The sequence below is a fragment of the Balaenoptera borealis genome, assembly GCF_965194805.1.
Source record: "Balaenoptera borealis genome assembly, chromosome: 16".
Taxonomy (NCBI): Eukaryota; Metazoa; Chordata; class Mammalia; order Artiodactyla; family Balaenopteridae; genus Balaenoptera; species Balaenoptera borealis.
Window position 1 is genome coordinate 59,234,740 of NC_138872.1, and position 27,830 is coordinate 59,262,569.

Below are 27,830 nucleotides of genomic sequence, written 5' to 3' on the forward strand. Positions count from 1 at the left end.
GTTTCAGCACGTATCCCAAGACCTGCATCCCTAATTGCTACACCCCCTTGCAAACCCGAGGAACACCAGTACCTTTCCCCCTTTATTCTTGGAGGGACCAGACTCATATGCCTGGCAGTAGAAATTGCCAAGACCTGCTCTCCATCCAGGAAATATCACACTTTACAGCTGCCCCGCGCCGTGCTGGGAAGGAAGGCTTTAGGGAGCTTCAAAGAAGACAAAGTAATTGATTGCTACTTGCAGCAAATAACCCATAAGCTGTTGCTGGGTTGATGGAGAAACGGTTACTTAATTTTCTTCAAAGGATTGATTTGACTGTCAGGAGAAGCAGCCAACCTAATTGAGTGTGCTGGTTCACACCCTCAGTGGGAACCGTCACATCTCTTTCTCATTTTGATTTCGGAATGTCATGGGCCATGCATGGAGTCTCCCCTTGGTGTTCACCAGGCTCCAGAAGGTCTGGGTGTCACCCGTACAGGACCATTCTCCTTTGCTGGGTCTGTAGAATCACCAGGGCCCGGTTCCCTGTCACCCAGCTCTGCTGGGTTACATTTGAATCAGCACAAGACTCCTTTACTTGGCACTCAGAGTAGCTCCCAAGGAAATGCATGTGACTTTCTCATGCCCCAGAACGGCTATCGTTTTCAGTTTTGTAGCAGACGTTGATGGAGTGGTGACATTTGGGAGATGGATTGCAGTTTCCCAGCGGGCTTCTGATTGACTGCCTTGTACCGCCTGTGCCTCCCTCTCCTCCCAGACCCCCCCCCGAGAGAGCCAAATGGGGCCCGATGATTCATCAGCTGCTTCCCAGCCCTGCATTACTGGTCAGTTAAGGCCTCTCCCCTCAGCTGCATCCTGTGATCAGAGAGCCACGCCAGGCTGGTTTTCCCTGGAGTGGCTGTTAAAGCTGTATTCAGTGCCACAGAGTACCTTCTCTGTCTCAAAGGGCTGCCGTCTGCCCACTAGTCTGAAGGCTTCATGAGGGCAGGGGCTCGGCCCATCCTGCTCCCACTGTATCCCTGCACCTGAATGGAGCCCCAGGGCGGCAGGTACCCAGCATGCCAGAAAGAGGAGGTCCCAGGGCTGCCACTAGAAGGGGCTGCCAAGTGCCTGGTGAAGGGGGACCTTGCCCAGGAGCACACAGCAGGTTCACGCCATCAGCCACCATGAGATCAGACCCCTGGGACCTGCCTGCAGAGAGCTCTGGTCATTTGACTGTCCCCCTGCTGGACCCAACCAGCATCCTTCACCCTTAAGATCTAGCCGGGATCAGGAGTGCCCCCTTCTCTGAGGGAAACGGGGGTCACTCCTCTGTCTGGCCCCATCCTGAAGACTAAAACCCCACGTCACAGTCAGCTTGTTCACGATGCTGTGAGGGCCGCATGTTCAGTCTGGCTTCATAGCTCATCATATTGTGTCAGTCATGTGCTGTTGGGGATGTTACTTGACATCCTGCAGTTTGTGTCCTTGGGAATCAGTGAAGCCCCCTCATAGGATCCCAGGAACTTGTCAAGTTGGAGCTCAGCACCTGGCCCACAGAAGCACCGGTTGTGGTGTCAGCACAGAACTGATGGGGGCAGGGGAGGGGGCCCCTGTCCAAAGACTCAGCCCTGACAGTCTTTCAACACGTGGTTTTTGAGAACCACAGGCCCGAATGGCCCAGCATCCCCACCAGACGCGGCCACCAGCTCCCAGGGAAGTCAGCCATCTCCTTGTCTTAGCTCGCCCTGCGAGGGCCCACGGTCCCCTGCGGTTTCTTCCTCACTAATCCCTGGCACACCTGCAGGTCTGGAAGAGAAACCCAGTCTGCTCTTGGATCCAGAGAGAGGCCAGGACCACACATTCCTTGCAGAAGGACTCATGCTTCTCTGCTCACAAAGGAAATCCTGGTCTCTTATTAGCTGTGAAAGGTCCCTGTGGGCCTGTTATCTTAGAATCCCAGGGTAAGCCTGCCTTTCTCAAGGAATCTGTACCTTGTTCCCAGCCCTTCCTGACTTCTGATTAACAGAAGGCACCTGAAAGACTTGGTAGTGTTTACAGAGTTGGTAATCTAAACTCCAGCTGTCTTGGTGTTCCAAGAATTGGCCCTAAAGCCCAGGGTATTGGATTTCAAAGCCCTGGAATTCAGCTGGCCTAGAAATCCCGCTGTAAGGATAAAGACCTCGATTCTAAATGTATTTGGAGCCACCAAGCCAAGAATTAAATTACGGTATTGGCATCCATATTTTATTATGAAGGGATCATTTAAATACAGCAAAAGTCAATCAGCCCCATTTATTGCTCAGTAATGAGCTATGACCTGTCAGAGGGAGCTGTGGAGGAAGAAGGCTTCAGCCCGGAGGGCTAAGAGGACAGCCGTTGAAAAGTCCTTTGCCTTCAGTAGGGGAGGACCAGAAGATGTTAGCATCTCTGCATCCAGTGACAAATACTTCTTCATCGTCTGCCACTGCCCAGCCCCGCTCCTGTGGGTACAGCAGTGAGTGAGACAGGTCAGGCCATGCCTTCCTGGGGCTTCTGTCCAGATAGGGAGCAGGCCCCAACCAGGGAGGAAGGAGTAAACGGGACCCTTGGAGGCTGGCAGGCATTAGGGAGCAGCGGCGGGCTAAGGTGGGTAGGTGTGGTGGAGAGTGCCTGGGTGGCTGGGCCCATCACCCCCCAGGAGTTCTGAGAAACAGCCAAAAGCCATGATTTATTTTCTCCCTCTGAAGAGCCTTAGTCTAGGGCCTGCATCCAGCAAGCGTGACTTTACCTCAGGCAGAAGGGTTCTGACCAGTGAGTCAGGGCTCCAAAAACAGTCAGGGCACTTCCAGGCAACAACCAGTGCTGTGCTGGGTGCGGCCCCACGCCTCTCTCAGATCCCTTGATGGTCCTGCCAGGGTTATAAGTAACCTGAGATGCAGAGAGGGAGGTGGCTTGTCCAGGGCCACACAGCTTTTAATGGCAGAGCTGGGATTTAAACCCTGGTCTCTACAGCTCCAAAACCCAAGCCGTTCTTACCCAGACAAGTTGCCCTGGTTCTGCACTTCATGGCACGGTGGCTCTTTCAAGCTTTTTCCTCTTCTCCTCCTCTCTCCCAGCATCTTAAACTTCTGTTGGAAAATGGCTGCACTCCTTTCCCTTCATTCTGCTAAACACTGCAGGACCTTTCATGCACCCAAATCAGCCCTGGGCTGTTTCTCCAGGCTGGCCCTCCATGGTGTGGTGTGCAGCCCCTTGGTGGTGCTGGAAGAATTTTAGAATTTTAAGTGTGCCTGGATACAGTACTAAATTACAGTAAATCACAGTTGCAATTCTCTATTGCTGAGTAACAAACCACCGTAAAATTCAGTGGCTTAAAACAACTACAGTCATTCAGTTTGCTCACAGATCTATAATTTGCCCAGGGCTCGGTGGGAATAGCTCATCTCTGCTCCACGTGGTACCAGCTGGGGACTAGAGGATCAGCTGGGGGCTGTGGGCCCAGGGCCTTGGTGTCTCTCAGTCAGTGTCTCCATGGCTGCTTGGGCTTCCTCACAGCATGGCAGATAGTTCCAGGACCATTTTCATGACCTTGCTTAGAAATCATACAGGATTGCCTCCACTGTACTCTGTTGGTCTAGGCAATCACAGAGGCCCACCCAGGTTCAAGGAGAAGGGACACAGACACTACCACCTGGTGGGAGGAGGGTCAAGGTCACACTGTAAGAAGAGCACATAGCGGGGGAGCTATTGCTGTGGCCAACTTTAGAAAGTATAGTCCACAAGAAAATACGTTTCAGTGCCCCTCGGGTCCTTTCTGTTACATCAAGGAGAAGGTCTCAGACTGCTACTAGTTTGTCTTAGAACTTCTCTAACTCCTGGGACTCCCTTTTTATCAAAAGAGCAGGCTTTACGCTATAATTTAATAAAAAGATCTTTTCAGTCTATTTTCATGGTCACCTTATTTATTGTAAGTAATTCTGGTTTTCCATTCATGGTAATGATAGGAAGTTAACTTTTAAAATAAATTTATTTTAGTAAAACATGAGTGCTTTCAAGAGAAAAATTAAGGACAAGTTCTACTTTGCTGCTGTAGATTTACTCTCACGTGAGCATATGAATAAGGAGGTTCCTTTGTCTGCTGTAGCAAAAGTTTATAAACAACCTGAATGGCCATCAGCTGGGGAGCTGTGAAATCATTTAGAGTCACGACTGCAGTGGGAGAGAATGCAGCTATGAAAAATAGTGAGGCGCGTCCCTGGGTGCTGATGTATCACCAAGACGCGGGCTTCAGTGGTAAAAGCAAAGGGTGTATGTGGCATCTGTGAAAGACAAGGCAGGGGGTGGGGGGTACAGCTACATGTACACTTGGAAATGCAGAGTGGACAGACGACAAGACATCAGTAGTGGTTGCCTCTGCAGAAGAGGACTGGGGAGATTTACCATCCACTATAAAAAATTCCACATCTTTTTTTTTTTTTGAAAATTGACCCGTTTCGATCTCTTAAAAACAAAAACACGACACAACATCAGTTTTGTTTTTTTGTTTTCGTTTTGTTTTGTTTTGCTGTCTACAATTCAGTTATATCTAAATTCTAAGACCAAACAGAGCCCCCTGCCCAGAAGCAAAGAAAAAATTCCACACCTTTTAAAATAGGAACATGCGAATGTGTTATCTATTCAAAGAGATTGATAAGCTTAATGTCTTCAAATAGAATAAAGTGACAAATCTTTCCCCCCTTCAAATAAATGAACCGAAAGAAAGGCAGTGCCTAAGGGTAGGAGGAACACATCACCTCTACCTGGAGGGAGGTTCCTTCTGGTCCTGGAGTGCAGTGGAGACGTCTGTCATCCCACCTGCTCTGCCCCTAGGGCCCGGTCCCTCCCCACATGGAGACTTGGTCTCCATTATGGTTTGTGGTCCAGAGCCCCAGCATCCCTGCCGGTCCCCAAGCCCCTTGCGGCAGTGCCAAGCCTCATTCTTCACGGTCTGGTTCCCTAATACAGGATCTAACACCCACACGTTTGTTGAACTGGACGCCAGAGCTCTCCAGCTCACACATCTGGCCAGTTTGGAAACGTGCACACCTGTGTACCAAGAGGCGCTGCCGGTTTCTTGCCGTTGCCCTGATCTCAATGATGGTCACTGCACTTCGGGATCAGGGAGAGCCGGCCAGCCGACAGCTGGGCCTGGTGCTGCTTCCCAACCCTGGCTGGGCCCCAGAAGGACCTGAGGCCCTTTGCGTAGGAGAGTCACTTTTCCTTTTATTTAAGTACACAAACAACATACCTCTTGGAAAAATCAGAACACTGCATATAAATTAAAACGACCTTGACCCCTCACCCGCAGTCCCACCTCCTCCCCTCCAGAGAGGTAATCACGCTGCACCCTGCCAGACGTTTTCTTAAATTTTTCTTTTACACACACATACTTGAGTCCATAGAAAATATACAGGGTCGTTTTGTGTGGTTTGATTTTATACAAATTGTGTCATACTGCGTATGTCATGCTGCAACTTTTTCCACCCCGCAGTACGTTCTTGAGACTAAACCTTGTTGAAACATCTAGAGATCTCATTCCTTCCTTGTTATTGCCATATGTTTTTACACCAAATAAACATACATTTTTTTAAAAAGCTCTCCCTTCTCACTGGACATCTGGGTCATTACAGACCCAAATCCCGCTGTCAGCATCCTTGTTCCTGTCTCTCGGCCCACGTGTATGTCTTCCTGGGAACATACCAATTGCCGGGTCATAGAGTGTGAAACTTTCAGTTTTAATAAATAATGCTGATTTGCCCTTCAAAATGGCTACGTTAATTAATTCTACAAGCAGCATTTGAGAATGTCAGTTTTTCTGTGGCCTCCCCAGTACCTGATGTTATCAGACATTTTTATTTTTGCCAGTCGGGTGGGATCCTGTTCTCATTTGTCTCCTGACTTAGCACGAGGGGGGCACCTGTGTGTGTGTTCATTCTCTTGTCTGTGAATGGCCTACGGAGTTCTTCATATTTTCTCCTTTATTCATCTTTTGCCTTTTAAAGGTATTTTGCAAGTATTTCCGCTAGTCTGTTTATGAGCTCGTTTGTTATCCATGAGGTAAATTTTAATTTTGAGGTAGTCAGTTTATCAGCCTTACACTCATTTATTCATATGTATGGATCCTCATTTCTTTTTTAGAGAAATCCTTCCCTAAGGTCATATGGATAGTCTGATAAATTTCTGTCAATTTAAAAACTAAAGCCCTCGGCCCCACCCCTTTTGAAGTGAAGTTGGTGGGGGAAGGACGCAGGAGACCCAGGCGGGCCGAGAGATTTGAGCAGCGCCAGTGTAGGGGTGGCCCGTCACCTGCACTGGCCTCCCCCGACCGCAGGCCAGTCCTGAGAGGCCGCCACACCCCCCGACATAGCCGCCCGCTTCTGAGTCCTCCCCACAAGCCTGCATCCCTCCCTCCCTCCCGGTACCTGGGTACCCAGCACGCCTCCCCCCGGCTCAGGGTGAAATCCACAGGGGCCTGTGCGCAGGCAGCAGGTGAAGGACTTGGACCGGGGGCAGAGCTGGGCCCCGTTCCGCAGCTCTCTCTCCTGGGTCCTCCTCCGACGGGAATGCTCACAGCCAGCGTGTGGAGCAGCCGAGTTGAGAGCCGAGGTGGTGAAGGCGTTACCTGAGATGCCGCCCCAGGGGCCCGCAGATGTCACCCCAGCCAGACTCCCTTGATCTCTCTGCAGGATGCCCATATGCCCTTCTGTTTAGTCCACGGAAGCCGCTTCATTTCTCCTTAACTGCCCCCACAGCTTCTGAAAAGCCAGGGACTCCCTCCCTCTCGGAGCCATCCTGTCTCACTGGTGACGGTTGCCTTTTAGTTTTCTTATGAAATCTCTCACAGGGCTTTGATGTCTCAATTGCATTTCTGAAAGTTGTTCCACTTTGGGGTTTTGTCCTTCCTTTTTTGTTCTTTGTGGCAGAGGTGGTAGGTCTTTTTTTCCCCCTGAAGCCCCTAAGGCCCCTGGGCTTTGTAAGGGGGTTGCCTGCCGACAGACCCCGCTGACACCAACGCCCTGGCTGTGCCCGCTTTCCCGGCTCTCACCCGCAGATGAACCTCTTCTGTGAATGTGGGGAAAGAAGAGCCAGGTTGTCCTGTTGAGGGGGGAAGGGAAGGGGGAGAGAAAGAGAAAGGAAAAAAGGAAAGAAAAGGCATCCTTTATTAGTTTAGTTTTCTCTTTTTAAAAAGTAAAAGATTCTAATTGGGGAACATGTTTTAAGTATTGACTAAAGAAAATAAACTCTGCCTACCACAAAGAAAATGTTTGTAAGAAAGAGTGTGAGGGCTTCCATTTCTGATAATACAGAAGACTAGTGTCTTCCACGTGGAACTAGAAATTCTGGATACAGTCATTTTTAGAACTCTTCTTAAATACTTGGCTGGACCCTTGGGAAAGGGAGGAAGTTTCTTGCCCTCAGTAAGAGAATGTGCAATCCAGACAGTTGAGCCTCTCTGGTGCTGGTGTTTGCCATGGGGTATCTGGCTGTGCCGGGTGGTCATATGCTGGGGAGAAAAGACAGAAACACAAGGTCTTTCAAAGCTGAGAGGATGGACCGGAAGGCATCCCATGAAGCCAGGATCTCAGATGGATTATGCTCTCAGAGGGTTAAACTGAGGTAGTGTGGGAGAGGGGGAGAGGGGGGAGGAGGAGGGAGGGGAAAAGAAGATGGCAGAGGAGAAATGTACTTATCATCCCTTAGATCTAAATGAAAAGTAAAAATGGAGAGGGGGGTGTGGCAAAACCTTGGCAAAATACCTGAGCCCAAGGGTTTTTTGTTGTTGTTTTGTTTGTTTGTTTATAAATTTATTATTTTATTTATTTATTTTTGGCCGCGTTGGGCCTTTGTTTCCGCATGCGGGCTTTTTCTGGTTGCGGCGAACAGTGGCTACTCTTCACTGCAGTGCGCGGACTTCTCATTGCAGTGGCTTCTCTTGTTGCCGAGCACGGGCTCCGGGCGCACGGGCTTCAGTAGTTGCGGCACGCAGGCTCAGTAGTTGTGGCTCATGGGCTCCAGAGCACAGGCTCAGTAGCTGTGGCGCACGGGCTCAGTTGCTCCGCGGCATGTGGGATCTTCCCGGACCAGGGCTCAAACCCGTGTCCCCTGCATTGGCAGGTGGATTCTTAACCACTGCGCCACCAGGGAAGCCCCTGAGCCCAACTTTATCACATGTGCTTGGGGCCAGAATTGTTACTATCTGTGTTACCTTTCCCCCCAACCCGCCACCAATAAAATGAAGCCAAATATTAGGTCACAGAACGTATTGGGGTGATGAAAGTTTCTACAACTGGAGTGTCACAGTGCACAGCTGTAAATTTACTAAAACTCAAACTGTACACTTAAAATGGGAGAATTTTATGGTATATAAATTATCCCTCAATAAAGCTGTTTACGAAAAAAAAAAAAAAACCCACCCACCATTCTTCTAATCAGGACTCTCTTTTAATGTTTCAGTATATTTATCTGTGCTTGTATTTCTTTGTAGGGATACTTTTTTTTTTTAACATATCAACATCATAGTTATAAAGTTTTTTTTTATCACCTTGTTCATTTAAAATTGTAATGTCTTTTCCAATGCCATTGCAATTATTTGTAAATAGGATTTTTTACTTGGGTCTTTAATATGTATTTCGAAAGTACATGTTGAATACTTTCTCATTTTAAAATAATTTCAAGAAATACAGTGGTATAGAGGGCAAAAATTAAAGTTCTCCTGTTGATACCACACACACACATACACACACACACACACACTCTCCCGCCCACCCCAGTTCTCACTTCCCTCCCCATTGGTAACCACAGTTCACAGTTTGGTTAAACATAATTTTTAAATGGGTATATAATTTTCCATATGATGGGAAAAAAATCATACTCAAGTGGTTCCCCTATTTGGGGGCATTTAGGTTGTTTCCTGGTTCAGCTGTTTCTTTTAAAACATGTTACAGAGGGTTTCACTGGAGGGAACTCAAAGCAGACTGTAGATTTAATGGTCCTGCGTTACTCTGGTAATTTCAAAGCCATCAAGGACAGGCAGTAAATTAGACCTCAAATCTGGGAGTAACTTCCAGCTAAGAGAAGGGACCAAGCATAAGCTGAGGACCCCCTGCTAAATGCTTTACCTACCTGTTCTCATTTTAAGGCATCAGACATCTCAAGATAGGGGACATTATTCCCATTTTACAGATGGGAAACCGTGGTTTAGAGAGGCCAAGTGCCTTGCCCCAGATCGCGCATCATCTAGTGTAGAGCTCGGCTCTAAGTTGTCAGACACCAAACTGAGGTCTTGGTGATTCTATAACCGAGCGAGGGGCTCTTCCTTTCCTGTCTTCACTTAATCTAGGTGAACACCATCACAGGTGTAAACCACCAACGCCTGCAGGGAAGCACTGAAATGTTACTGGGATTCTGGATTTGTTGGTTATTTTTTTAGCTGCAGGTGCAGTGCCTAATCCACAGCTAACATTGTACTGATGCTTTATGTACTTTATCTGAGTTGGTCCTCACAAACAGTGCTTTGAGTGGGAGGGGCGTGATCCCCATTTTTCAGCTGAGGAATCTGAAGCCCAGAGAGGTACAGTAAGTTGCCCAGCATGACTTGGAGGAGGGACTCAGACCCAGGTGTGTGTGACTTCCAGCCCAGGGTCCGGGGCCAAGCTGCACTGCCCGGCAGAACACAAGTCAGCTGGAGCGTGTCTGTCAAGCTGGGCAGCGGGCCGCGCCTCACTCTGCTCTGTCCCCCTCTACCACAGACAACAGCGACCTGATCGCGTGCACGGTGATCACCAAGGACGGCAGCATGCTCCAGCGGTTCCTGGCTGTCGACATTTACCAGATGAGCTTGGTGGAGCCTGACGTGTCCAGGCTGGGCTGGGGAGTGGTCAAGTTCGCAGGCCTTCTGCAGGTACGATGGCCGAGAGCTCCGGAAGCTGTTCTCGGTTGGCTGTACAAACACCCACAAAAGTGTCATCTTTACGGTCAAGTTCTAATGACGTAAGGGCCACGTGAACAGATTATCATTGACAAAAGTTAGAATACCTCACAGATAAGAGCCAGGTCCCCTTTGACCAAAACCCAATTCTGACTCCTCTCGTCCATTATCAGATACGGTGCTTTGCCGAATACGTGTATGACTGTAACTACATGTACTGTTTTTAAAAATTGTACAACATATAGTTGGAAGGGGGGTGTGTGTGTGTGTGTGTATTTTTTATACTGTCACCTTGAATGTATTGTAAACTTTGCTTTTTTCACTCAGCGAAAGTTTTGGAGAACTGACTGTGTTAGTCTCTGCAGACTTACTGGTGTTCTTTTAACTGCTGCCTGACCACACACCAAGGCAGAGTTAGCCCGCACCCTGTGGCTGCTTCCAGCTTTTCACCTTTACAGACGGTGCTGCCGTGAACAGAATTGTCCTGACTTCCTTGTGCACTTGGGCCAGCGTTTCCCTAGGGCAGACACCAAGAAGTTGGTCTGTGCCTATTTCCCCTCTAGAATGATTGTTGCCACTGCTGATTTATGGACGTTCCTGTGTCCTCCACCTCTCCAGCAGGCCTGGGCTCTAAACTGCCAAACGTCAAGCTGGAGCGTGGGTTTTCTCAATGTTTGTCTAAATGATGGGTGACTAATGCCAGCTAGTTGGTCGAACGAACCGTGGAACCAAATGAGTTGAAAACAGCCTCCAGCGCACGCCCTCCCCCACCGTCACCCCCGCCAGACCCCTGGGCCCTGACTTGCCCTGCGCTGAGTCCGTTTCCTTGCTGGGCAGTCCTGTTTGCTGGCAAGGCCTTGCCGGGGCGACCCACATCCACCTCTCCAGGGCGACCCACTCCCCAGGAGGACCACCCACGTGTTTGAGGGTGCTGTTGCAACCATTTCCCAGCCTTCTCTTTTTCAAGATCTTTCCATTTAAAAAAGGTCTTTTACAGAAGGTGATGTGAGAAGCAGCTATCTGAAGAACCTCTCATTTAGAAAAAGACTTCCACGTACGAGACTGTCCATTAGGTGACTTAGTGCTTCTTATTTATCTAGGTTTATGATCAATTTCCTTTAGAATTTAGTGTCAGGAAAGTGTTTTTCTCCCTCAAAGGATTAACACATGTCGTCCCTCAGACAATGAAAGCCACATAAACCTTTTCTTTTGGTTGTCTTCCAGTAGCTCTTATTCGTCAGGCCATTATTACGGGCCAGCCTCTCTCTGTGTCTTAAAAGCGTAATATCTCATCTAATCCCCACTGCAACATTTTGTGCCAGATTGAATGCCCGTGAACAGTATCCGTCTTGCTTCATGAGCCTTTTCAACATTTTCCCCACCTTTCTGACTTTCATGTCTGTCTCCTGTCTCCTGCTTTTATCTCAGACCTCACTTAGTGGGAAGCAAATTCTTTGCACAGAATCCAATCTGAGGTTTTAGATTGGATTTGTCCTGAGGATACTTGCTGTACGTGAGTTCTCCTCTACCTTTCAAGTGTAACTTTCTTCAAACGTCTGCTAAGTGGTCCTCCCCTATTCCTTTCTCGGAGTTAGCTATTTCCTTTAGGGACCAGGAATTTGTCAGAGACATACATATGGGAGCTAAGGATGCCCCCTTCTTAAGAGAAGCAAGGAAGGAATTGTTACGCTGGAGGAGATCACACCGGAAAGGGCTAGGAACTTGGGTTTGTTATCTCTAGTTCTCCGAAGCAAGAATTGTTGGGAGTTTGTTGGGCTCCCTGAAGCCCCATGAAGAGGCTGGTGTCCCGTGTGTTTACTAGCTGCCTCAAGTCCTCGCGGGGACGGAACCGGCCACCACAGCCAGCATCAGCCACTTGAGCTCTCTGTGCTTCCCACCCCGTCGCTTCCCGCCAGGCCTGGCCTGGTTTGTGCCCATCCTTGACTCTCTCAGACTTGGGGGGCTGATGGTCTCCTCCAGAGCAAAAGCAAAGTTCAATCTGGGGGACCTCATTCTAGATGAGACGTGAATCCAGAGCTTCCGAGCAGCTACCTTCCCCCTGAACCTAACAGACACCCTTTCTTTGGCCTCCTCCCCCCACAGGACATGCAGGTGACCGGCGTGGAGGACGACAGCCGCGCCCTGAATATCACCATCCACAAGCCTGCATCCAGCCCCCATTCCAAGCCCTTCCCCATCCTGCAGGCCACCTTCGTCTTCTCGGACCACATCCGCTGCATCATCGCCAAGCAGCGCCTGGCCAAGGGCCGCATCCAGGCGAGACGCATGAAGATGCAGAGAATAGCTGGTGAGTGCAGCCCCGGCAGGTGTCCTCTCGGCAGCGGGGCAGCAGCTGCCGCAGGCCATCAACATGGCTCTCACATTGACCTTAAGAACCTTGTGACTCCTCTAGAAGAGGAAACGTACGGTTCAGGAATGAGTTGTGTTTTGGTGAGAGAATGGAGAACCCTGAGTGTTTGATTTCTACAAGTCTAGGGCTGCTTGGAAGAGGCAAGCCCTCCCTCCCAAGCAAGAGGCAGCCGTCAGTGTGGGACGACGGTTCTCCCTCCTGCACACGGACGTTCTCTAGCGTATCTCTGCAAAGCGCTTCGACGTTCCTCTGCCACCTCTGACCCTTAAAACAACCCTTGAGCTGAGTAGGGCCTATTCTGCCCATCTTACAGAAGAGTAAACTGAGGCTCAGTGACTTGCCCACAGCCACGCAGGCAGTTAGTTGGCAGAACCCAAACGCAGAACTTCCTACACTAAAGCCCATCCCTTCCTCCTCTCCGTTCCCAGCTCTCATGAGAGGCAGCCCTGCCTGGTGAGGGGCCCGTGACCCAGCACTGGAATCGGAAGTGTCGTTTCACACTGCACAGGGACTGTGGTGAATCTGTGAGGCGGCCCTACACCGCCCAGTGTCAGGAAGGCCCCAGCGTTCTTAGAAGTGAAGGCACTGAAATGAGGGCATTCCCTTCATCAGGGTGGAAGGCACAGCGTCCTCCTCGGGGAAAAGGCGTTCTGTCAACTCCTAAAATCACGAACAGCCTTTCACAAGAAACCAGTGCCTTTCAGCTCAAGCACCAGTGGTCGTTCTGGTGTGGTCACTGGGAGGCTTTCCAGTCCTCTGGGGGAGAAGGGGAGTGTTCTCGAGGGGTCACCTAAAAATGAACACTTGGAGGGCGGGGTTTCTGGATATTGCGAACTCAGTCATTTCCTGCACGTGCCCCGTTGATTTGCGCAGGCCTGCATCCCATATAGTCCTCATCTTATTTCTCACTTAGCTGAAACTTGGCCTCCAAAATCATTACAGAAGCATTTTGTAATGTGCAAAGTGACTTAAATCATTCAGTCCTTTCTCTTAAGATTTATTTCCAGAGGGTTTTTTTTTTTTTTAATGTAAAGCAATTTCTCACAGCTGGCATGACGGCTAAATATTTCATTTGAAAATTGAGAATTATGCCATAAAGTGGCTGTTAGAACTAACGCCTTGGGTATTTCTCAAATTGATTTTAAAAAGCCCCTCCAAATTGCTGTATCGTGAGATTTCTGCGTGGAAGAGAGGACAGCAACAGAGACACACACACTCATAAGTACACAGGCACACGTGCGTGTAAGTTCTCGCTCACACACTCTTCCCCACACGCATAGATTTGTGAACTTTCACAGCAGAATTGGCCCCGTTTGCTTTGGGGTCTGAAACTGTACCCAAGGCTAAGCCTTGGTAGGGTCTTTTGTGTATGGAAGCCAAGAATCCGAGGTGAAGATGGGCCTGGCATTCATCTCTGAACCACTCTCTAGGCACTGCTTGTGTTATGAGCCTTAGGCGGGACCCTTGGTGTCACGCTGGTCTCCCCAGCTCGAGGCTGCCGGCTGTCTGCTTGGCATTGTCCGAGGGATGTGCCTGGCAGGGCTGTGGCCACACCTGCTACAGTCGCGCCACCCAAAGTCTCGTCGCCTACGCTCCCATCCCACGCACGTGCTGAGCTTGAACCACGGGTTTGTTTGAACGCAGCCCTCCTGGACCTCCCGATCCAGCCGACAACTGAAGTCCTGGGGTTTGGTCTCAGCTCATCCTCCACCCAGCACCTGCCTTTCCGCTTCTACGACCAGTGCCGCCGGGGCAGCAGCGACCCCACGGTACAGCGCTCTGTGTTCGCGTCAGTGGACAAGGTGCCAGGTAAGCCGGCCCCCACCCTGTGCCACCTCCTGTCCCCTCCGGGGAGCGGGAGAGTGGTGGTTCCAGGACCTTCTCTGTCTGGAGCCTGTGTAGGCTTTCCTTCCCATCTCAGAAACCCAGTTTCTTAGAACTTATCAAAGTGCAGCACAAGATTAAACACAAGCCCCAGAAAGAAATCTTGGCTTTCTCTTTGGTGTTCTGCTGCCGGGGTTTGGTTTTCCAGAGATTTGTTTGAGGGTGTGGAAGAACTTCTCAGAATTAAAACTGAAAATGTCTTGGAAGTTTCTTGGAAATACTTTAGATTATTAGTAACGAGGTTGTGGGAGAGTCATTTCCTCCATGTAGGATGACTAGAAAGAGCTAGTGCGTGCAGTTCCTGTTTAAGCCCCTGAAGAAGTGAGACTTCAGAAGAAGGTCCCGCTGCCCCCGGGGCGGCTGCCACTCTCTTCTTTCGGGAGCCTCTCTTCCCACTTTCCCCGAAGCGCATCTCTAACTTTCCTCCCCGCCTCTCCAAAAGAGAAGCATGACTAGAAAGTTCAAGGTCGCCTGGTGAAGCTGAAAGTACTGGTTCTCCAGAAGGGCTGGCAGGCTCCCCGTTCCTGTTCTGACACGTCTGCTTTAAGTAAATCCATATGCATCCCAACCGCTCAAAAGAGAACCTTGCCCTTGGTTACAAAACTAAAGAAAACTGGCCAAGCTGTCCCCTGCAACTTCACTCCTCCGCAGTTAGGGCTTGGAACCTCAATTGCAAATGTGGCAAAATGTTTTCAAAAGCAGTTACCCATTTAAGAACAAAATCCAGTGAAAAGAACCTGACCCAAACCAGGATCCCTGTTTCCCCTCCACCCCATGATTCACTCTGATTTCATTCTTTGATTTGATTAATTCATTTCAGAAATATAGTATATACTATAAGCATATGATTTCTTTAAACCCAAACAGGACATGATAAAATGAAAAATAAGACTACTTGGCCCCAGAAGTGACCATGGTTAACAGTTTCTTGCATTTCCTTCCAGAAATGTTTTGCTTGTCTGTTTTTACACCCGGGGTTATACCATATGTGTGATTCTACATCTTGCTGTTTTCACTTACTGACAAGTCAGTGTTACGTGTAAGCACATGTAAATCGACCTAACGCTCATTCACTGTTGTGTGGTATTTTATCATATGGACGGAACAAAAAAGTCTTTTATAACATTTTGTACTGATGGACATTTGAGTCGTTTCCAGTGTCTTGCTCTTCCATTGTCAAAGTGAACCTCCTCGGGGTATCTTTGTGTAAGTGTGCAAATCTCACATGTCTATGGGATAAATTCCCAGCGGTGGATCTGCCGAGTCAAAGGGGAGGTTTTTTCATCTTAATATATGTAGTCCCAACATGCACTCTGGAAAAAGTGCGCCAGTTCACGCTGCCACCCACTGCCTGCAACCGCTTTCATTCTTAAATCTAGTCTTAGGCTACAAGACTGATTGTAGCCCTGCCTCTGTTTTCAGCCATGAAATATGAGATGATTCTGCCTGCTCGGGGGTCTGGAGGCTTCTTTGTTAAAAATTCTCCAGATTGCTTTCTGCCCTGTAGAGATGGTTGCTAAGTAAATATAAATGATGACCATGAGTCTAGGTTAACTAAATACACACTGGCCTGGTAAGAAATCATTTCTTTCTTCCTTTTTTTTTTTGTTTAACACACAGTTGTAATTTTATTATAACATTTGTATAAGCACCGCTTCGTAATTTTTTAAATTGAAATATAATTGACATTTAAGATTATATTACTTAAGAAATCAGTTCTTTAGGGTCATCAGGGCTTCTCTGAGCTCAGGAACTAATGGGTTAAGGAGAAAAGCTTGGTCCTTGTTTCCGCTCCCCCATCTTTGGAACAAGGCAAGTGTAAATTAATAAACAGAGCCGGATGTCACGTTCTTCGGCCTCTGCATAGCCACCCCTCCGTTTGCAGAAGGCTTTGCAATTACTTACTTCTCCCATCCCGCCTGGGCTCCAGGGGAAGAGTGAGGTTATCCAGTGCTGGGGGTGTCGCCCTGCCGAGAGTGGCCCGGGCCTGCTGCCTCACCGTGGGGGGGGGGCGCGGGGGGGCACAGCTGGAATGCTCAATGTCTTCTTGCTGGTCCCAGGGTCGGGATACATGAAACTGGGCCAGTTGGGACTGTGGAAGTCAAAGGCGGCGCCTGAACGCAGCCATCCACCCCTTGGCAGTGTCTCTCCCCCGACAGCCCCTGGCGGTGGGGACATTCTCTCAGCTGTGCCCCCGAGGGCGGCTGCTCTGGGGCCTTGGGTGAAGAGGCCTCGCTGCCCCCCTGTCCTCGCCTGGGCCAGAGATGTGACCTGAAGAGCGAGCCTTAGCATGACTCGAGAGAGGGAAGGGAACACCCCCCCCCCGCCCCGCTTCTCGCCACCTGCTAGCTCAGATTTGGCCCCGCAGATGCCCAGCATCTTGAGGTCATCGTTCGTTTTCCCTTTGCTCTCCCACACCCACGGGGCTGCTCTGCCTCCAGAACACACCCCGCCGTCTTCCCCCGCCACCAGCATCTCTTCCTAGATCGTGGCAGCGGCATCAGCGGCATTCCCTGGCTTCCAGCCTTGTTCCCTCCCTTCCATGCAGCCAGAGGCATCTTTCTAGAACATAAGTCAGATCACATCATGCCCCTGCCTGTAGCCCTCCAGTAAGCTTCCCGTTGCGCCCGAAACAAAATCCAGATCTCTCGTTCTGACCTTGTGTGATCGTTGTGGGATGGGCCCCAGCCGGCCTCTCAGGCGCAGCCCCCCGCCTTCATGCTGTCCCCTGCCCCGGCTGTACCACCACTGCTGCTCCTCCAAGTCAGCGCTTCTCAAGGTGTTGGCCTCAGGATTCCTTCTTTTTTTTTGGCCGCATGGCATGTGGGATCTTAATTCCCCCACCAGGGATCGAACCCACGCCCCCTGCAATGGAAGCTCAGGAGTCCTAACCACTGGACCGCCAGGGAAGTCCCAGGACCCTTCATACTCTTTGAAAGGTATTGAGGAATTCACAGAGCTTCAGTGTGTATGGATTATGTTTATTGATATTTCAGGTATTAGAAATTAAAACTGAGAAATACTTTAAATATTTACTTACTCATTTAAAAAATAATAATAACCCATCCTATGCAAACATAAATAACATAGTTCTTTTTTTTTTTTTTTAACTTTGGGTTTATTTATTTATTTATTTATGGCTGTGTTGGGTCTTCGTTTCTGTGCGAGGGCTTTCTCTAGTTGCGGCAAGCGGGGGCCAGTCTTCCTCTCGGTGCGCGAGCCTCTCATTATCGCGGCCTCTCTTGTTGCGGAGCACAGGCTCCAGACGCGCAGGCTCAGTAGTTGTGGCTCACGGGCCCAGTTGCTCCGTGGCATGTGGGATCTTCCCAGACCAGGGCTCGAACCTGTGTCCCCTGCATTGGCAGGCAGATTCTCAACCACTGCGCCACCAGGGAAGCCCAATAACATAGTTCTTTATGAACAATAAGTGTTTTCCAAAACAGAAAAAGTTAATATTTTATATTTTTTCAAGTCTCTTTAATATCTGGCTTAATAGAAGACAGCTGAATTCTCGTATCTGCTTCTGCTTTCAACCTGTTGTGAGAGCGTGGGCTCTGGAAGACTCCTCTGTGTACTCCTGGGAGAATGAGTGTAAAAGGAAAATGCCGACATTATTTTTATGAAAGTTCTGACCCTGGGAGGCCCCCCAGGGTTCCCCAGACCATGCTTTGAGAACCACTACCCTAACTCACTGTGCCCTCTCCTGCCCCAGGGCCTTTGCATTGAATGTTCTTCCCTAGATCTGTGTGTGGCTACTTCCTGCCAATCACTCAGGCTTCAGTCTGCACGCCACCTGCTCAGAGAGGCCTTTCCTGATCCCCATCCCCACCCCCAGCCCCCCGCATCACGTTAGCCTGGTTTATGTTCTCCATGGCCCTGGGGCTCCGTACCTGGCAGACGTATTTGTGTACCTTCCTCCCCCATGGAGAGGGTCACTTCCACGGGGACCTGGAGTGTCCCCTTCACCGCTGTACCGCAGCCCCTAGCACGGTACCTTCATTCAGTCTTCACTGAGTAAGGAGTGAGGCTTTGTTCTTATTCTCCGCACAGCCTCAGAGCAGATCCTGCCAGATGCCTTCTCCCTGTGCGGACACCAGGGAGACGAGCAATTCCCGCAGGGGCCCCAGACGTTGGGTGGTTTAGGCTGCGGCACTTTGACAAGGGAACACGAGGGAACGGCGGCCCCCAGATCTTCAGCAGCATTCCTCGGCTTAACTCCTGTCACCAAAGTGAGTGAGATGTGCATCCCGGGCACCCAGGTGATAAGACTTGGGTTGGTTGCACTTCAGTTTCACCGCGCTCACCTTACTCAGAGTTTGCTGGAGGGGTCATCGGAAGCCTGGCCCAGGTTGGCCTCCGATGCTGTGGCACCCGTAGCCGCCATCCGGGTATTGCTCTGTGTCCCTTGCCATAGGCCACACTGTTGCAACATCCCAGGCCGGGTGGGATCCTTGCTCTTGCCTGGTAACAGTTCACAGGGGAAGAAACAGTGCTGGCCACCTGCCTCCAGGAGACTGCGGGAAGAGGCAGCTCTACTGTGACACATCTTCCAGTTTTATCTGCAGGTCCAGGTAATTGTCACAGAGCCATTTGTCTCCCCCTTTCCAAGCTATACATGATTATATTTGATGAAAATATACCTTTCATTTCCTTGGAAGAGATATTAAAGTAGAATATAAATCAGGACTAATAGGCGACTAGCCACTTTGGTGTATTTTTCTTCTTCCATTTGGCTTGGAAAGAAACCACAAATTCTGTTTATTGGCCGGTTTTATGTTTATGGCTCTCGCCCCCATGGAATGTTCAGCTCCACGAGGGCAGAGGCCAGTGTGCGCATGGCTGGGGAGGGAAGGGTCAGCAGTGACCAGCGTGTCTGGCGGGCAGGCGCGGCCGGGTCTAGAGTCCGGCTTTGAGGTGCGGCGCTCCATGGTTGGTGCCCTCGAGGATCCGTTCCACTGACCCACGTTGACAGCTGATTGCCAGAATCTGCCAAGGCAGGGCGGGGTGTTGAAAACTAGCCCACAGTGCAGTCTTCCCATGAACACCCATGGACCAGCAGACCCCAGAGCAGAGGCTGTTCCCGGAATTAACCCTGGGCATCAGGGGGCAGTGGGCTCCAGTCCACGGGCCGGGGCTCTGGCCTCCCTGACCCCTTCTGGGCTCCTTCTGGCCCAGAGGCTGCTCACAGGCGTTCACCTGGGGGTGGGAGGGCTGGTGACAGAACACCACCGTCCTCTGGCTCGGGTCCTACCCAGGCCCTTCCTAATTCTTACCCAAACAGAAGGGCTCTAGAACCCAGCATGTTACGGGGATCGGAGTGGGACAGCCAAGCAGGTTGACACCCACTGGCCCTCACTGACGGGGGCTCAGCGACATGTTTAAAAAAAGTGACCCTTCCCCAGCTGAGGACAATCAGCTGCCCCCCACCAGCCTTTTAGCTCCAGGGAAGGGACGGTCTGCCTCTTTCACTGCGCTCTACCCTGTTCAGGATAGTCCTGTTGCAGTCTGGCCCCTGCCCCCTTTCCACAATCAGCTCCTCTCTCTTCTCTGTCCTGGGCTCTCTTTGCAGATAATAAAACAACCCAGCATTTCATCCCCATTGGCTTTCTGTCTGCACCTTGCGAGGGCCAGGCGCGTCCTATTCAGGACCTCTGTCCTCGCGCTGCCCTCTGGCTGGAACCTGAAACCCTCTGTGAGGCTGGTGCCTTCTCAGCGTTCAGGGCTCCGCTCACATTCCTCTTCGGAGGCCTCCCCAGGGGCCCCACCCACCCCAGTCCCCCTCTGTGCAGCAGCTGGGTTTTAGTTTTTCAATTGAGGTGGAATTCATAGAGCGTAAAATTAACCATTTGACAGTATACAACTCAGTGGCATTTAGTACCTTAACAGTCTTGTGCCACCATCCCCTCTACTAGTTCCAAAACATTTTCCTCAGCCCCAATCAACCCTGTACCCACTAAGCCGTCACTCCCCATCCCCTCTCCCCCCAGGCTTCTGGCACTCACTCATCCACTCTGTCTCTGGATTTATCTCTTCTGGATATTTCATACAAACCCTACAATGTGTGACCTTTTGTTTCTGCCTTCTTTAACTTAGCATGATGTTTTGGAGGTTCATCCGCATTGTGGCATATGTCAGAGCTTCATCCCTTTTCATGGCCGAATAACAGCCCATTGTGTGGATAGACCTCCTTTGATTTATCCATTCTTGCACCTGTTGGTGGCCATGGGGGTTGTCTCCACCTTTTAGCCAATGTGAATAGTGCCGCTACGAGTGTGTGTGTATGAGTTTTTGTTTGAACACCAACGTTCGGCCTTTTGGGCCATCTACCTAGGAGTGGAATTGCTGGGTTGAATAGGAATTTAACTTTTTGAGGAGCTGCTTTCCCACAGTCTTCAGAGCCCTCACCTTTCACTGAAGTTGCCCACTTGTCTTCTCGTCTGCATCACTGCCCTGTGCTAGGATAGAAGGTTCTGGGGCCCTGTTCGTCCTGCCCTCAATGGCTGACACTTAATGAGCGAGCAGGTGCTCAGTGACTGTCGAAGGCGGGTGGGGACGTGGATTGGTAGCTGGAGGCTCGGACAGGTGAATTGTTCCCAGCAGACTGTGACTTGCCTCGCTCGCACCTGGGTCTGGCTCCGGCCCCAGTCGGTTGGGGCTCGGGGTGCCAGAGGGAGAGTGAGCTTCCCTCACTTCTTATCCCACTGGATTCAGGGCGCCATCTGTCTCTGGGCAAACATCGGAATCACTGAGCACGAGGGCCAGTGCTGTGCTTTCCATAGGTGTGATCTTTGTCAAAGACAAACAAAGCGGCCTTATCAGTCACTGACCCAGAACACTAAATAGTTCTGTGGAAAGGCAGTGCGGTTCCAGAGCCAGCCTTTGGCAGCTGAGTAACTGAGAAAGAATGCAAGATTACAGTGCACGGAGAGCCAGCCCAGCTGACCACAAAGCCTCGACTGACATCCGGGGGGGGGGAAAAAAAAAAAAGACAGGGAGAAAAAAAAATCGATGTTTAATTCATAGACCTCAGTTCTGACTTCTCCCCTGCGGAGAACATACTAGGTGCTAATGTCATCTCATGGCAGTGTTCTCCAGAAACTAATTTTTTAGGCCTGTTATTTTTCTTGTTTCCGATTATAAAACTGGAGCCAGCTCTCTCCTACCAGCTCGCCCAAGGGGAAGAAATACCCTTTCTGGAGTCACATGGGAAGGAGCGCCCTCCCCCCCACCTCCCTCCAGTCTCCCTAGCCCCATGTTAACCCCTCCCAGCCCCCAGCTCCCTGGTCAGAGCCTCGGGCCACTGGGTTGGTGAGTTACAGAAACTTGAATCTGACCCCCGAGGCCTTTGTTTTTTTTATTTAAAGCAAAATATATAGAGCTGCTAAGCACTTTATGCAGGGTTCTTATTTGATCTGCCTCAGAAGGAAGGTTTTACCATTTTCCTCTTCTACATACGAGGAAGCCACCCACCCAAGGTCACACACACCCGATACCCGTCCGCAGCAAGGCTTTGAACGCAGGCCTGCCCAGGTCACACCCTGAGCCCCCACTGCCACCACCTCCAGTCCCTTTCATTCCTGACTCAGTTTTGATGCTCCCGAAGTGACTTCTCCCCACCCGCGGCCTCAGTGGTATCGGGCAAAACCACATTGCTGGCTCCAACCCTCAGCATGTTTCGGACAGAAAAGTCATCTATTTCTGGAAGTGTGGGGTACAGTTTGACTGGAAGAATTAACTGTGCCGGGCACTTTGTATACATTAATTCTATCCTCCGCACAGCTCTGAAAGCGAGTATCACTTGCTCTGCTGTACAGGTAGGAAACTGAGGCTCAGACCAAGCCCACAGAGCTCCCACGGGTGGCCAAGATCCCTACCTCCACTTCCTGCCTCTGAAGACCATTTGCTTCAAGGCTGGCTTGGTGATGGCTGAGCAGCTCCACCTGACGGCTCTGCCACGTGAGAGGTTGGTAGGACAGAACCTGAGGAGAGAGGGGACTCTTGGGTGGCCCTGGCCCAGGCAGAGCGCTCTGCATCCCTGTCTTCTGTGTGACACACCTGCTCCCGAGTCCTCCCGCTCCAAGCCCGCCTCCACTGGATCAGGGACAAACCTGCAAAGCTGTGATGCAGAAAGACACTCTTCTCCCAGAGCCGCCGCTTCCGAACCAGGCTAGGGGTCAGGGTCACTCGAAGGCCATCCTCGTACAAATTTGTTCCTGGTCTTTCACGAACAAAAAGCAGAAACGAGATTTCAGAATCCTGCCTGAGCAAAAGTAGCAGGATTTGTACTTCTTTCAAAGCTGTCTGGCAATTGTGTCTAAGAGATCAGCCTTCAAGTGGCTGAGCTGAGTCCATGGGGTTCCTGCTTGCCAGGCTGCATCTCGGAGTCCCCAGGTCAGCCGTGAAGAGAGAGCCTGAGGATACTGTCAGGCTGGGAGCACGCAGGCCTTGGCAGGAACCACGTTCCCAAACCAGGGCCCCCAGTGTTTCCCCCTGAAACGTGCACCCTCCAAAGACACTTTCCCAGTAGACACACCAGCACTTGTCTGAGGAGCCCTCTTGTGAAACGAGCGCTCAGTAGGCAGAGCCAGCCATCGTGCTCCAGACAGGCTTTTACGGGGACGCGGTGGCTGGGAGGAGAAAAGAGTTCCGAAGAATTGAGTGTTGCTTCACTTGTCGAGGTCATTACCCACCTCTGACGCTGAAGCAGCTGAGTGCCCTGGAGCCTTCTGGCAATGACGGTGCATCAGGGAGTGGGTTGCCGGCAGAGAAAAGCTTGGGAGCCCAGGCAGTGGGGTGTGGGAAGAGACCAAAACCCCAGCTTCATGCTGCCATTTGACCTTGGCTACACCTTGGATTGTTCTGTGGGCTCGGGCAGGCCCACACGGGGCAGCCTCGCTGGCAGCACAGGACAGGCAGGTGTGTTCCAGAGCAAGCGGCACAGCTACTCGTGTGCATGCCTGTCCCCGCCCCCAGAACGCAGCTCCTGTCACTTCTCGACTCTGGACTTCTTAGTATAAGTGAAGTACGTTAATTGCAGAACAATTGGAAAGATGGAAAAGTACCAAGAAAAGATAGAAAGGATAGACTGTCCGGTGTCCTGCCCCATTGTTCTTTCTGTTCATCTTTTGTGGGGTTTCTTTTCTCAGCAGCAGTGCTTGCCCAGGTGAGAGTCAGCGAAGGAGGTGGCTTAGCACAGCCCTGGAGCAGACTGTCAGGTTCAAGTCCTGGCTCCACCTCATCCTCGTTACGTGGCCTTGGGCCAGTTAGTCACCCCTCTGGGCCTGTTTATTCACATAAAAAATGGGGATGATTCTTAGCAGTGTGAATGTACTTAACACGACTGAACTGTGCGCTAAATAATAGTTAAGGTGGTACATTTTATGTTATGTGTATTTTACCACAATTAAAAAGGAAATAAAAGTGAGGATGGAAATGTCACCTAGCTCATTAAGCTCCCGTGAGCATAAAATGAGTTAATTCCCATCAGTGCCTGGAACAATCGCCTCCCCTTGTGCAGCGTGCAGTAAAGGTTATCTCAGTATTTTTTATGGTTGTTGTTATTAGTCAAGGCTGACCCTTGGGACCCCAAATGATAAGTTCCCTTTCTACACGTTAAATCAGTTTGCACAAACTTAATAATCCAGGGGCCCCTCCTGCTGTAAATAACAACCAAAAAAAAAACACCCCGCAGTTGTACAGATTTGCTCATTTCAGAAAGGCTTTTATCAGGTGCTGATAAAACACCAGGGCAGAATTTCCTTTCCCCTGCAGAAGGGCCATGAGAATTCTGGTCACATGATTTGCCTGAGGTCCCACAGCTCTAGAGGCAGAGCCAGGGCCAGAGACGAACAGAGACATGTCCCCTGCAGCCCCGGGCCCAGCACATACCCGTGCACCCCTGACACTGGCTGCCATCATTGACTCCACGCCTGCCTGAGCCGGGCAGTTCCCACTGAGCCTCGCAACAGCCCTGGGGGGCTGGCGCCTTTCCTCAGTGTGCTAACCAGGAAACCGGAGCTCAGAGAAGGGGAGCACCTGGCCCGTCGGCTTCCCACTCCACGAACCCCTGTGTCTTCAGTCCTGAAGATTATCTGGTGGCAGAACACCTGAGGATCAGGTGTGCTTCAGGAACCCTGGGAACTATCGCTGTCTCCCGTTCCAGGAGCACAGAAACCAGCAGAGAACGTGACTGTATTCTGTGGATGCAAGTCTCTGCGTCTAAAGGGACAGTCCATAAAGTTATTTGAAGAAACTTTCCAAGCCTTTTCCTATTGATGTTTCTTTTTTGCTGCTGAGTCATTTGTTTTATTAACTGCAAGTTATCATTAGCAGACAAGTGATTACAAATGCTAAGGATCGAAGGCTCGTTTGTGGGATAAAACTCAGAAACTGAGAAAATTCTAGCCCTTAATTTTATCTCTGAATTGGAAAAAGACCCCTTTGATTTGATTTGAGCTTTTTTTTTTTGTCTTAAAATATCTCCCGACTTGCTCAAGGAACCCCAGGGTTCCCCCTGGAACAGGGTTTGAGAACCACTGTACCACTTCCCAAGAATCAGTCATAGTGCCCACCTTGAGATCTGAGAGGATGAGATGCCAAGTAAACGGCATTGCTTAGTGTACAGACGGCTGGAAGGAGAGTTGTTAATTCATGAGGACCTGCAAAGCGGGAGAAGAGCCAAAACAGAAGGTGGGGACGGGACACAATTATAGCACTCACAGGTTCACAGAGGCCTAAGTCATTGGGTCTTCCACATGTCCTCTCCTCTGTGCCCTAGACGGCCCCCTCAAAGCATGGCAGCTCCTAGGGGCCAGGGTAGGAGACCACCAGGAGAGAAGGAATTGGGGGCGGGGGGCAGGTGAGGGAAGAACTGGCATTTTTTTTTTTAAGGACTTTAAAAATTCCAAGGAAGTTACATGATGCATACTCTAACTAGGGTCGGGAAAGGGAGGATCTTTCTGAGGTCTCTCGTGAAGTAAATAAATGCTGTGCAGAGCTACATATAAAGAGGACCAGATCAGGGAGAAGGACTTATAAACAGGTCGTGCAGAGCAGAGAGGCGGGCATGGTGGGGATAACACGTGCGAAGGCTTGAGGGAGCAGGTAACATTTGATGTCACGGCCGTGAGATGTGATTAGACACAGCCTGGAAAGCTAGGCGGGGTCAGATGGTGAAGGGCTTCCGGCCCTGCTGAAGGGTTGTACGTTTATCCTGGAAGCAACAGGGAAGGGACTAAGGAAGAGGAGTGATGAGTCGGGAGGCTTGGGTTTTGATTGACTGGAGTTGGAAGGGCAGGGGAGACGGGGGTGCCAGAAAGGAGCGAAGCACCCTCCCTTGGCGCTCACCACCGGTGCAGTTTGAGGCTGTGCCCATCTTATGGATGAGAACAAGTCTCCACAGAGGTACCCTCTTCCTCAGCTTGGTATATATCCTTCGATACCTTTTCAGGGCATTTACATACTATACTTGTACTATAGTATTATATTGTCTTTTTTTTTTTTTTAACCTAAATGAATGCTATTTTCACTCAGCATTATGTCTTGCATTTGTTTTATGTGAGTTCATAAGAGTGCCCTCATTCATTTTTGACTGCTGCGGAGCAGTCTGTCATGTGGGCAAACTGTTGTTTATTTAGCCAGTCTCCCATTGATGGATGTTCAGGTTGTGGCCAATTTTTTGTCTTCAGCAAATAGGAGCGCCTCCCTGGCCCCTTGCACAAGGATTTCCCTGGGGTAAGAAACATGAAGCGAGTCCAGAAATATGTAGGCCGTGGAACTAACAGGATTTGGTGACCAGTGAAGTGGGTGGGTGGAGGGCCACAGGGCTAGTTTCAGGCAAAATATCAAGGAGCCTCAGTTTCTCTGGGAATGTTCTCTGTGTATTTAACAAGGGCATTTTGATGGCCCAACTTCTGACCCAGGAAAATCCTCATTACTTGTGGATGTTTTTCTATCCAGAAGGCCTTCAGGAGCTGTGATGATTGGAAAAGTTCCCAGGGGCTGCCAGGGGTCTCCAAGGGCCAGCGCACCCATGGCTTGTTGTCGCAGACAGAGTGTGGTGGCAGGACAGAGCCACCATGGGGGTCTGCCCCTACCTCCTGGCACCCTGCTGAGGATCCAGCTCTCTGGGATGCTTCTCTGTCTGTAGCCAGCATCCCATGACTGAAATACAGCTTCCTTTATTTGTAGGCTGTCCAGCCATGGCATTTTGTATAAGTGTGCTTTTCTCCGAAAACACACACACAATTTTTTTTTTTAACATCTCAAATCCCCAAAGGGCCAGAAGTCAGTATTAATCCCAGCATAACGGGAATGGCTGTTTTGTGACATCTTTCACACTTAACCAGCCTACTTCCTTTAAGCCCCAGAGTAATCACAAAAACATTCCAAAGCCCATCAAATTGGGGCTGATGAATTGTTTTACTCTGTCCCTGTCTCTGCCTGCTGTGAACTCAGGTCCTTGAAAGCTGCATCCTTACAATATGATTTGAGAGTAGACACTTTAACTGTGTGAAATACTAAGCTCAGACTGTGCTTTGCAGTGACTCCCCCAAAATATTTGTGAGTTTATAAAAATTCAGGTGCGTGGTGTATGTGGTACGTACTTCTAGCGTCACAGGTTTTTTTTAAGGCCCCAGGATAAAAGTCCCTTTTATTGAATGCCAGCTATGTGCTAGGCACTAGGCCAGTTGCTTTACAGAAAATCAGGAGGTAAATATGTGAAAACTGTCCTGTGACTAATCCCACTTTTGCAGATGGGCAAGCAGAAGTCAAAATCAGAGTCCCTTGCCCCGTGTCCCAGAGAGACTGAGCCTGGTTTCCGACGCCTGCTCTTTATAATGCTTCTGCCTGCTTCCTGAGAAAGAGATTATCTCGTGCTCGGTGTTCTTTCCTTTCCTGCTAAGTTGACTTGAAGCCTCTGTGGTGCTTCTGGGGTAAAGCTGCCCTTTGTTGTGGCTTTCTGAGTGTGTTGACTTCATCAGCTACGGTTGGGCCTCAGGTGCTGGGTCCCATGCACCCTCCAGCTTCTTGAATCGAGCAGGTCCCTGTCAATGTGATGGAATGAGCCTCCCCTAAACCGCCCCCCGTCCCCCCACTCTTAGTAAACTGGAGAATGTTCTGAAATAGTTGACATTTATAAAACCTCGGGTGTTTTGGATAAACGCTTTGTGTGTGTGTGCCAGATTTCCTGCCCGATGCCCAAGGGAGATGTCCACCCGCTCAGAGCAGCATCCTAGTGCCCTGTAATAGTGCCCGGGCCTGGGGGAGGCTGCGGCCCGCTCATCGTCCCCTCTCTGATCTCTTCACTCCACCCTGAGCAGACAGCAAATGCAGAAACCACCCTGTACTGACTCCTGGCCCCACTGGGTCAGCCGAGGGGCCCTCCATGCCAGCTGGGACACCCACAGGAAGCTGCTGGCCTCAAGCCACTTAAAGGATACCAGCATTTGGGCACCGGTGTGTGCCACCATGCTGTTCAAACCTGCCACGTCCCTGCCAGGGAGGCCTTGCCACAAGGAAGTCAGGGGCACACGTCCTGGAGTCGGCCCATCTGGGTTTAACTCGGTACCTGCCCATCAACAGCTGTGTGATGTCAGGAAGTTCCGTAAGGCCCCTGAGCCTCAGTCTCCTCTTCTGTCAAATGGG

General features: G+C 50.3%; 1 protein-coding gene across 9 annotated transcripts in view; it reads left to right on the forward strand.

Moving 5' to 3' along the window:
* The window catches only part of CLEC16A (C-type lectin domain containing 16A), a 240,646-nt gene that overhangs the window by 143,052 nt on the left and 69,764 nt on the right, over positions 1–27,830 (forward strand). For 8 of the 9 annotated variants that reach the window (XR_014236203.1, XM_082362953.1, XM_082362954.1 and 5 more), the window contains exons 19-21: positions 9,750–9,901; positions 12,032–12,236; positions 13,944–14,108. Coding sequence is in view for 8 of the 9 variants with exons in the window: in XM_082362953.1 (XP_082219079.1) it covers positions 9,750–9,901; positions 12,032–12,236; positions 13,944–14,108 (522 nt within the window). In the remaining variant the exon portion in view is untranslated. Of the gene's footprint in view, positions 1–9,749; positions 9,902–12,031; positions 12,237–13,943; positions 14,109–15,050; positions 16,139–27,830 lie in introns of those variants that run through there. The other variant, XM_082362955.1, reaches the window with a different exon arrangement.